This window comes from Pseudorasbora parva, chromosome 22, assembly GCF_024679245.1.
Source record: "Pseudorasbora parva isolate DD20220531a chromosome 22, ASM2467924v1, whole genome shotgun sequence".
In the NCBI taxonomy this organism is placed as follows: Eukaryota; Metazoa; Chordata; class Actinopteri; order Cypriniformes; family Gobionidae; genus Pseudorasbora; species Pseudorasbora parva.
Window position 1 is genome coordinate 5,092,832 of NC_090193.1, and position 10,545 is coordinate 5,103,376.

Here is a 10,545-nt window from a genome sequence, read left to right on the forward strand (position 1 = left end):
CACCAGAATATCTTACAGGTAAGGGGGTTAAATAATTTTGATTGTAACTCTATGTATTTGGCATTATTGCTTAAGGTTTTGGTTCTGACAACTTAAGTTTTGCAGGCATTTAGCATTATATTAATTATGCATTGTTATACCATATATTTTTTTAAACTTTATAAGTGGTAGTAATGTGTTGATGTATTATTTTGTAAATGTAATCTTTAGTACAAGTTGTAATGTGATGCACTATTTTGAAGTAAACACTCAAGGTCTTTGACAAAATGTTGCGTCTTATTGTCATTTTAAGCACAATTCATAAAATGGTATACTTCATGTTAATAATTGAAGTTATTTGGGGAAAGATAGAGAAAAAGGATACAATCAGTATAAGGTTTTTGTGGGTAGGTTTGATATTTATTGAATCAAATAAAAGGTGTGAGTGTGAGAGAGAAGCATACAGTACGTCTTCAAATAATCAATTTACTGCGGACGTTGGTAAGGTCAGTGCATCATTTTATTAAATTTATACACCACTTTTGGATGAACCATAAAAGATGCCTTAAAAATCTAAATGCATTGCTGCATCAACTATGTGGTTAACACAATGTAAAGAACAAATGTTTACAGCACACATTTTCTACACTGCAATAGACAAATGGAATGCTCACTTAATATGTGTCAACTTTACATTTATGACAAGAACTGATAAATGATGTAAAGATGTAACTGGCCTAAAGAAAAAATGATCTTAATATTCTTCACCTTCCTCTTCTCCTTCTCCCTCGACTGAATCTACACCCACCTCCTCATAATCTTTCTCCAGAGCTGCCATGTCTTCTCTGGCCTCAGAGAACTCGCCCTCCTCCATGCCTTCACCTACGTACCAGTGCACAAACGCGCGCTTAGCGTACATCAGATCGAACTTATGATCAAGCCTGGCCCAAGCCTCGGCGATAGCAGTGGTGTTGCTCAGCATGCACACGGCTCGCTGCACCTTCGCCAAATCACCACCGGGTACAACAGTAGGAGGCTGGTAGTTGATGCCAACCTTGAAACCAGTGGGACACCAGTCCACAAACTGGATGCTGCGCTTGGTCTTAATGGTGGCAATTGCAGCATTTACATCTTTGGGCACAACATCACCACGGTACAACAGGCAGCAGGCCATGTACTTCCCGTGGCGTGGGTCACATTTGACCATCTGATTGGATGGTTCAAAGCAAGCGTTAGTGATCTCAGCCACTGAGAGCTGCTCATGGTAAGCTTTCTCAGCAGAGATCACAGGAGCATAAGTTGCCAAAGGAAAATGGATACGTGGATACGGCACCAAGTTGGTCTGAAACTCTGTAAGATCAACATTCAGGGCACCGTCAAATCTGAGAGAGGCCGTGATGGAGGACACTATCTGGCTGATCAGCCTATTGAGGTTGGTATAGGTAGGGCGCTCAATATCAAGGTTTCTACGGCAGATGTCATAGATGGCTTCATTGTCAACCATGAAAGCACAATCTGAGTGCTCTAGGGTGGTGTGGGTGGTAAGAATGGAGTTGTAGGGCTCCACCACAGCAGTAGAGACCTGTGGAGCTGGATAGATGGAGAACTCAAGCTTGGATTTCTTTCCATAATCAACAGAAAGACGCTCCATCAGCAAAGAAGTGAAACCAGAACCAGTTCCTCCTCCAAAGCTGTGAAACACCAAGAAGCCCTGAAGTCCAGTGCACTGATCGGCCTGTGAAGAGAGAGGAATGGAAAGAAATATATTAAGTTTAAAAACAAACGCTGAATGAAAACCGGCAGAGTGCGATTAGAGAGATACATTACCAGTTTACGAAGCCTGTCAAGAACAAGATCAATGATCTCTTTGCCAATAGTGTAATGGCCACGAGCATAGTTATTCGCTGCGTCCTCCTTTCCAGTGATCAGCTGCTCGGGGTGGAAAAGCTGACGGTAAGTTCCAGTGCGGACCTCATCTGAGCCACAAATAAAAGCAGAATGAGAAAATGAAGGCGCGAGGAACTCATGGATCCACCATAAAGGCCAATTCACACTGAAAGACGCCAACCAACGGCAAGAGACACTTTGTCTGGTTTTCCTGGATCGGTTTTGGCGTCGCCTGACGTTTGTTTTTTTGTTCAATCGCCGTTTGAGAAACAACACTGTAATCTGGTGACTGTCCTCATTGTTTGCCGTCTGTCAGTGGAGTGTGAATTGGCCTTCGGAGATTGGTAATCATGCAGATACTAACCTATCACAGTGGGCTCCAGATCTACAAACACTGCCCTGGGTACATGTTTGCCAGCTCCTGTCTCACTGAAGAAAGTGTTGAAGGAGTCGTCCCCTCCACCGATTGTCTTATCACTGGGCATCTGTCCATCCGGCTGAATCCCATGCTCCAGACAGTAAAGTTCCCAGCAGGCATTGCCAATCTGGACGCCAGCTTGACCCACATGAATGGAAATACACTCGCGCTGTTGTGAAGAAGAACAGCAATAGTTTTAATGTCATATAGTTAGTTGCAGCCTTCAGAACTGATATAGCAACCATGGATGCCACCTTTTCTCTTATTTAAAAACCCCAATCTTTATCCGGCTGTTCCCTATTTCTTAACTAGCAACATAGGTTCACTTAAAGAACTACAAGCTGCCAGCCTTCGCTGCCCACGTGCATCAATGAGCCTTGGCCGCCCATGAGCCTCGGCCGCCCATGACCCTGTGGCCGGTTCTCCACTGTTCCTTCCTTGGAGCACTTTTGATAGATACTGACCACTGCAGACCGGGAACAGCCCACAAGAGCTGCAGTTTAGGAGATGCTCTGACCCAGTCGTCTTGCCTTTACAATTTGGCCTAGGGCTGTGCGATATGATGATATATATCGGATGGACGAAATGCAAAGTCTATCGTTTCATATTATGCTCTATCTTTTATTATGTGGGGTCGCAAGATACAGTGTTTATGGCAATAGTTTTTCATCAGTTGGATGACTGCAATCTTACACGCCACCACAAGGATGCAGGCAGAAATGTGAATAACAGCATGGCGAAGGAAGGGAAGATACAACCGGGTGGCTCTGAGCATTGCCGATTGTGTTCATTTGTCACAATATATTAGCGCAGTAGCTCAATATACATCCGTTGGTTCAAAATCGCTTGAATGTTCAAACTGGCAAGCCTTAAAATATACATCTGACAAAGTTTAGTGAAGACGCAAGTGGAAGTGATCAAGCTTCTGGGCTCGCACGTTGTCTGAGACAAGCCGTGGATCGGCTCTGTGTCACAGAAAACACCTCGCGAACACTGAAGTGCCATGTTTTCCATAATGATTGAATGGTGTAAAATCACTTGAATGTTGAAACTGGCAAGCCTTTAAACACATACAATTGACAAACTTTCTTGAGGACGCTGTTTGCGTGTATTGACTGTGTTCGAGTTCGCCTCTATTGCCACTGAATGGACAGGGAGCAGTCACGTGACTACATGTGCATTATGTTTTTAAGAGGAAAGTATTAACAGGATTAAAAACCCAATTAACCGACATGGGAAAATTACCTTGGGAAGAGGTTCTGAACTTCGATTTCTGTTTGGTTAATCGTCCAGCCCTACGTCAGGTGCTAAAAATAAACCACAGAGTAACAGGCTTCCGCCCCGCGGCACTCCAGCCGCATTTCCATTACAGATTTGCGCAAAACTTTTGTGATATTTTGTAAAAGTCAATAAAATACTGCATTCCCATGCAAAATGGCAGCATTCCCATTAACCGTTGTTATGCGACTAAAACAATATTTTTTTTCTCTTGCATTTAGTCCTTCTAAAAATGATGCCACATTGCCACGTATGTCGGTAGGTTCAAAAATGATGCCACAGCATTAGCCATTATTTTTAAACGAGAAAAGCCCCTTATTCTTGACAGCGGCCTTGTGTGAGGTGTTTCTGGGGGTTTCTCCCTCATCTCCTTCAAATGTCTTAGAATCCAGTATTCCTGTAATTATGCGAGCATAAAATAAATGGGAGTTTTTGCGAAATTGGCGCATTTCCATTGGCCATATTTTCAATTCGCAATTTGAAGGGTAATCGAAATGCGGCTATGTCTTATATGGCTATATGTCTTTTGTTATTAGATGAATCAGCATTTGTGAATAAATCTTTTAAATTAATGATTCAGTGACAAACACTTCTAAATAATGTGAGAAAAATATTCACATATGAATGAGTATATTTTAGAGTAAATACTTTAAAATGCAAATATATATATATATAATTGATTGAATTTACAGAAAAAATACTATATTGTGATATATCGGATTTGAGATTATTTATATTGGAATATTAGATTTTGGTCATATCGCCCAGCCCTAATTTGACCCTTGTCAAACTTGCTCAAATCTGTACACTTATCCATTTGTCCTGCTTCTAACACATCAATTTTGAGGACAACATTTTCACTGGCTGCCTAATATATCCCACCCACTAATAAGTGCTGTGATGAAGAGATAAACTGTTATTCACTTCACCTGTCAGTGGTCATAAAGTTATGCCTGATCGGTGCAAATAGTCCTCATTCTGCAAATGAGAATAACTATGAAGCATTGTTAAAGAATACTGTTTTATACAACATATGTTTCCTGAGTTTAGCTGGTCAGATTAATGCATTTTAATGAGATTATGGCTGTCTCCATATGCTGCAGCTGCACTGTAAAAGATTAGTGCTCACTGCTTTTACAACACAATAAACCATTGCTGTACAGAACATAATTTTCAATATAGTCCTAACCAGAATCAAAAGTCCAACATAAGTTGGCTATTGATTACATGTGCTGGTGATTTAGCTAAATCAGCCGTCTGAAATTAGGCTACTCCTCCATTTTAAAATACACTGTTAGTGACAGAGGTTTTATATATTTATAATGTAAGCTATTCGTGCACTGCTGTAGCCTACTGTATATTGTATTATTGTTTTAATATCGTCTCATCTTCTTGACGAAAAATATTGCCACTGATGTGAACATGTTAACGTTTCAAATATACGAGGAATATTCAGCCTACTATCGATCAGATGTCGTCTGTAATCTGTTACTGCATATTGAAATTAATTATTATAATCATATTTACAAAGATAATGAACACGATTTAGATTGTGCTATTAATGGATGCTTGCTGGAATTGTTTTATTATTCGTATGCTGTCTTTAAAATAGTATAGAATCTTAAAAATAAAGGTTCTTTATATCTATCTTTCCATAAAGAACCCTGGAACGTCTCCATACCACAAAAGGTTCTTTATTGTGGTAAAAACAAAAATGTCCCTTTTTGGAACCTTTATTTTTAAGAGTGTAGCCTAAAAAGGATAATGCATTAGTCAGGTACTCACCATTTTCCTATCGGCCTAATTTGGAATGATCTGGAAACGAGATTTGTTCTGCACAGCGTTACTGTTCTCGACGGCGAAGAGTCGATGTAGTAACTGCGAGAAATCCTCGAGTCGCGCCGCTTTTATACAGCGACCTGGCGCCAGGAGCTGACCTACTTCAGGCTATGTGAATATATAGAATGGTAATTTCATTGCACCATAACACTTGTTTCATTAGAGTTTATGCATGCTGTTGAAGCCTGAATAATCACTGGGCATTATTGTGTTTTGTTAAATAGATGTTTTTTTTCTAAATAGGCTATGAATAACCTAAGTCAGAACCTCTTGCAAAAAAATGTTTAAAATCTAGTAATGTTGGTTTTTGAACAGTCTAGCGTTTTTTGTTTTGTTTAGTTTTTTCTTCTTTGTCACATAGTGACTTGCATCACAGTAGTCTGACTGCAGCATCATGACGCCATCACTGCAGCAGAATCTCTCACACGGGCGGTGGCCGAGATGGAGGTCGTGTGCTCTAAAAACACGTGAGTTCACTACATAGGCAGCTTGGAACGGTTTATTGTTCACTAGCCTAGAAAATAATGCAAGGGCAGCTTATAGGTTTTGAAACACATTCTGTCTGTCTGGATCCCAATTGATTTGGTGCATCAACCGCATCAAAAGACAATCTATTGTATATCATATGTTTAATAAAATGGTTATTGAAATTAATGTTAATGTATAAAAAAATGTTAAATGATTTATAGGATGCAGGTTGCAGGTAATACAAATTACACGAATTGCCAAATGTGCCATGTCTGAATCACCGTTTTGCACAAAGAGATCCCACTGATAAATGATTTAACAGCCCTCAGTAAGAATATTTTGTCTGGAATATTATCACACAAAGGCTTATTATTATGTTTGATCAGGAGCCACTCCCTCCTGCAGCCCGCGCTCTCTCTCTCTCTCTCTCTCTCTCTCTCTCTCTCTCTCTCTCTCTCTCTCTCTCTCTCTCTCTCTCTCTCTCTCTCTCTCTCTCTCTCTCTCTCTCTCTCTCTCTCTCTCTCTCTCTCTCTCTCTCTCTCTCTCATAGCAACACCTCCATCTTCTCTGCAGTGAGATCAGCACACATCAGCGCCTACAGCACCTGTGAAAAAACACAAAATGGTGAGTTTACTCAAATTTCTCGGATAATTTCTTCATGTGTGTATCTATGTTGGTGTTTTTTGTGCTACACAGACACAGAGCCTGAAGTCTATTGTTGTCATTGCACCTGTATCATTCATATGGTAACATTCTGCTGTGTGAGGAATAAAAGAGATCATATATTACATATATACATTTTATACAATTTTTTGCAAAACTTAATTAGCTAATTTTGGGATTGTAACGCTCTTCTACAATTATTTAACTCAAAAGGGTGTTGACATATTTTTATAAAGTAGGCGTTTGTTATGTTTCATAACAGCTTACATTTTATTATTATTATTAATTTAATTTTAACATGAAATTTAATCAAATCTGTCATTCGAAAATGACATTTTACAATGCATTATTGTGTCTCAGAGCTGGAAATTATCCTTAATTTCTAGCATGAATGTTTATGAAATGAACAAATGTATTTCCATTCATGTGGTGAATAGCCTAAAGATTCGGGGGTTTAAATAAGGGGAGGAGGAAGGTGGCATGCATGGTGGCTCAGCTCAAATATTTTCACGTCCTCTCGCCTCTAGCCTCTCAGTTTTATATCTAAAGCTCTGCAAACATTACAACACCTAATTCACAGTATACACAGCAATATATTAAAGTCTAAAGGTCTATCAGATTTAAAGGCTGCCACTATATGACATTAAAACTATTGCTGTTCTTCTTCACAACAGCGCGAGTGTATTTCCATTCATGTGGGTCAAGCTGGCGTCCAGATTGGCAATGCCTGCTGGGAACTTTACTGTCTGGAGCATGGGATTCAGCCGGATGGACAGATGCCCAGTGATAAGACAATCGGTGGAGGGGACGACTCCTTCAACACTTTCTTCAGTGAGACAGGAGCTGGCAAACATGTACCCAGGGCAGTGTTTGTAGATCTGGAGCCCACTGTGATAGGTTAGTATCTGCATGATTACCAATCTCCGAAGGCCAATTCACACTCCACTGACAGACGGCAAACAATGAGGACAGTCACCAGATTACAGTGTAATTTCTCAAACGGCGATTGAACAAAAAAACAAACGTCGGGCGACGCCAAAACCGATCCAGGAAAACCAGACAAAGTGTCTCTTGCCGTTGGTTGGCGTCTTTCAGTGTGAATTGGCCTTATTGGTTGATCCATGAGTTCCTCGCGCCTTCATTTTCTCATTCTGCTTTTTTTGTGGCTCAGATGAGGTCCGCACTGGAACTTACCGTCAGCTTTTCCACCCCGAGCAGCTGATCACTGGAAAGGAGGACGCAGCGAATAACTATGCTCGTGGCCATTACACTATTGGCAAAGAGATCATTGATCTTGTTCTTGACAGGATTCGTAAACTGGTAATGTATCTTTCTAATCGCACTCAGCCGGTTTTCATTCAGCGTTTGTTTTAAACTTAATATATTTCTTTCCATTCCTCTCTCTTCACAGGCCGATCAGTGCACTGGACTTCAGGGCTTCTTGGTGTTTCACAGCTTTGGAGGAGGAACTGGTTCTGGTTTCACTTCTTTGCTGATGGAGCGTCTTTCTGTTGATTATGGAAAGAAATCCAAGCTTGAGTTCTCCATCTATCCAGCTCCACAGGTCTCTACTGCTGTGGTGGAGCCCTACAACTCCATTCTTACCACCCACACCACCCTAGAGCACTCAGATTGTGCTTTCATGGTTGACAATGAAGCCATCTATGACATCTGCCGTAGAAACCTTGATATCGAGCGCCCTACCTATACCAACCTTAATAGGCTGATAGGCCAGATAGTGTCCTCCATCACGGCCTCTCTCAGATTTGACGGTGCCCTGAATGTTGATCTTACAGAGTTTCAGACCAACTTGGTGCCGTATCCACGTATCCATTTTCCTTTGGCAACTTATGCTCCTGTGATCTCTGCTGAGAAAGCTTACCATGAGCAGCTCTCAGTGGCTGAGATCACTAACGCTTGCTTTGAACCATCCAATCAGATGGTCAAATGTGACCCACGCCACGGGAAGTACATGGCCTGCTGCCTGTTGTACCGTGGTGATGTTGTGCCCAAAGATGTAAATGCTGCAATTGCCACCATTAAGACCAAGCGCAGCATCCAGTTTGTGGACTGGTGTCCCACTGGTTTCAAGGTTGGCATCAACTACCAGCCTCCTACTGTTGTACCCGGTGGTGATTTGGCGAAGGTGCAGCGAGCCGTGTGCATGCTGAGCAACACCACTGCTATCGCCGAGGCTTGGGCCAGGCTTGATCATAAGTTCGATCTGATGTACGCCAAGCGCGCCTTTGTGCACTGGTACGTAGGTGAAGGTATGGAGGAGGGCGAGTTCTCTGAGGCCAGAGAAGACATGGCAGCTCTGGAGAAAGATTATGAGGAGGTGGGTGTAGATTCAGTCGAGGGAGAAGGAGAAGAGGAAGGTGAGGAATATTAGTTTTCCTTTATATCATGCCTTCCTTGGAATGAAAATGAGCAGGTAGTCTCTAGACTGAACAATTTCACACGCTTAAGAAAGTGCCAGGAGACATTATGGTATTGGTGTTAGTTTCAATCTATGTAATACCCTGATAAATATTATAACAACTGCTAATTGTGTCTGTTCAGTGTGTTTTGGTTTTAAACACTCAATAAAAACCTGAAAATAATCTTGTTACATTTCTGCTTACATTCATATGCTCTTGATCACCTGATGTAATTAATACAATTGAACAATGAACTGCATTTAAAGGGGTCATTATGGATCAGTTTTCCTTGATCTTTGGAAACACTACATGTGGACACACTGTAACTTTCAGAACGTCCTTCCATGTTTTAAAAATGCAAACAGTTAATTCTGAAATCTATGACTTTGTAAATTTGTGCTTCTTCGTGTCCAGACTAAGGCCACATCAAATGTTATAGAGAAATGTGAAGTCCTCAAAAGAATGCACCACAGCTGCATAGAAAGTGATCTTCAGCACACTTTTAAATCTTAAAGGGATAGTTCACTTTGAAATCGTTTTTACCTCTTGTACACCAGAGGAAACACGCACGCGCACCCTCGGATCAGTCGGACGTAGTGGCGTACAAGAGGTAAAAACGATATAAATACTGTTCGTTTTCTCACACAAACCGCTCGTTTCGTGTCTTAGGCCACCAGTGTGTACTTAGGATGGGGGATTGTTTCATTTGGACTTCTCTGTGTATGCTCTTTGAGGTGGTGACCATAGACCTGCATTATGTGAGGCACAGACAAGAATGGTTTGACCTAAAATGATCAAAATTGAAACTACTGGGGAAACAAATACTCCTACATCTCGGATCCCCATGAGGTAAGCTAAAACATATACAAATTTAATTTCAAAGTGAACAATCCCTTTAAAGGATTAGTTAACTTCAGAATTAAAATTTCCTGATAATTTACTCTTTAGGCTTTTGAGGGAAACATTCAAGGATTTTTCTCCATATAGTTCTAGTGGACTTCAATGGGTTCAACGGGTTGAGTCCAGAGTCCAAAGAAGGTCCATGATCCCAGCCGAGGAATAATAAGGATACTCTTATGAAAATTAACTATGGTTGTAATATTGTAAAAGTGTAGTGGCCTAGCCAAGGTTTTTTTTTTTTTGTCTAATTGATTAGCACTTATATAATCACAGTTTTACTCTAAATATACATACCATGGTTAAACTATATGGTTAGAGTAGCAAAGACATGGTTAATTTGTTGTTACCATGGTTCAACTATAACCATGTTCTTTTTTTTTTGTTTTGTTTTTTGTAGTAAAACCATGGTTCAATAAAAGGGTGGGGTAGGTCAAAAAACATTTTCTCCAACTTCAAAATCGTCAGAAATCTTTGTTTTACCTTTTTTATTTTTGAAGGGCATTTGAACAATACCCTGTCCCAACAACACGTGATGCTATAAGATTCCGGCCTCAAGTTATTAGTCTGTCCCAGGTCTGTCCACACCAAACACGACGTGACTACGAGATGCCACAAAATCAATCAAAAACCACAGCCAATCAGAACAGCGTGTGGGCGGGCTCTCGCGGCAACTGTACGGCAACAGATCAAACT

At 40.8% G+C, this 10,545-nt stretch overlaps 2 protein-coding genes across 2 annotated transcripts; one reads left to right on the forward strand and one right to left on the reverse strand.

The window, feature by feature from the left end:
- Positions 1–481: 481 nt before the first annotated feature.
- LOC137058073 (tubulin alpha-1B chain) lies at positions 482–5,506 on the reverse strand. Its single transcript, XM_067431234.1, has 4 exons — positions 5,348–5,506; positions 2,231–2,453; positions 1,807–1,955; positions 482–1,714 (listed from the first exon to the last, which is right to left on the reverse strand). Exons 1-4 carry the CDS (start codon positions 5,348–5,350, stop codon positions 734–736), a joined length of 1,356 nt encoding a protein of 451 aa, XP_067287335.1. The 5' UTR covers positions 5,351–5,506; the 3' UTR covers positions 482–733.
- Positions 5,507–6,361: 855 nt separating this feature from the next.
- On the forward strand, positions 6,362–9,135 carry LOC137058074 (tubulin alpha-1A chain-like). Its single transcript, XM_067431235.1, has 4 exons — positions 6,362–6,493; positions 7,207–7,429; positions 7,704–7,852; positions 7,944–9,135. The coding sequence occupies exons 1-4, from the start codon at positions 6,491–6,493 to the stop codon at positions 8,922–8,924; spliced, it is 1,356 nt and encodes a 451-aa protein (XP_067287336.1). The 5' UTR covers positions 6,362–6,490; the 3' UTR covers positions 8,925–9,135.
- The last annotated feature ends 1,410 nt before the right edge of the window (positions 9,136–10,545 follow it).

What these genes read in the sequence shown, in the direction of transcription:
- LOC137058074 (XM_067431235.1), top strand. An exon ending in TCTGGAGCCCACTGTGATAG is followed by an intron (nt 7,430 to 7,703) that starts GTTAGTATCTGC and finishes TTTGTGGCTCAG; the next exon opens with ATGAGGTCCGCACTGGAACT. An exon ending in TTGACAGGATTCGTAAACTG is followed by an intron (nt 7,853 to 7,943) that starts GTAATGTATCTT and finishes CTCTCTTCACAG; the next exon opens with GCCGATCAGTGCACTGGACT.
- LOC137058073 (XM_067431234.1), bottom strand. An exon ending in TCTGGAGCCCACTGTGATAG is followed by an intron (nt 1,956 to 2,230) that starts GTTAGTATCTGC and finishes TTTGTGGCTCAG; the next exon opens with ATGAGGTCCGCACTGGAACT. An exon ending in TTGACAGGCTTCGTAAACTG is followed by an intron (nt 1,715 to 1,806) that starts GTAATGTATCTC and finishes CTCTCTTCACAG; the next exon opens with GCCGATCAGTGCACTGGACT.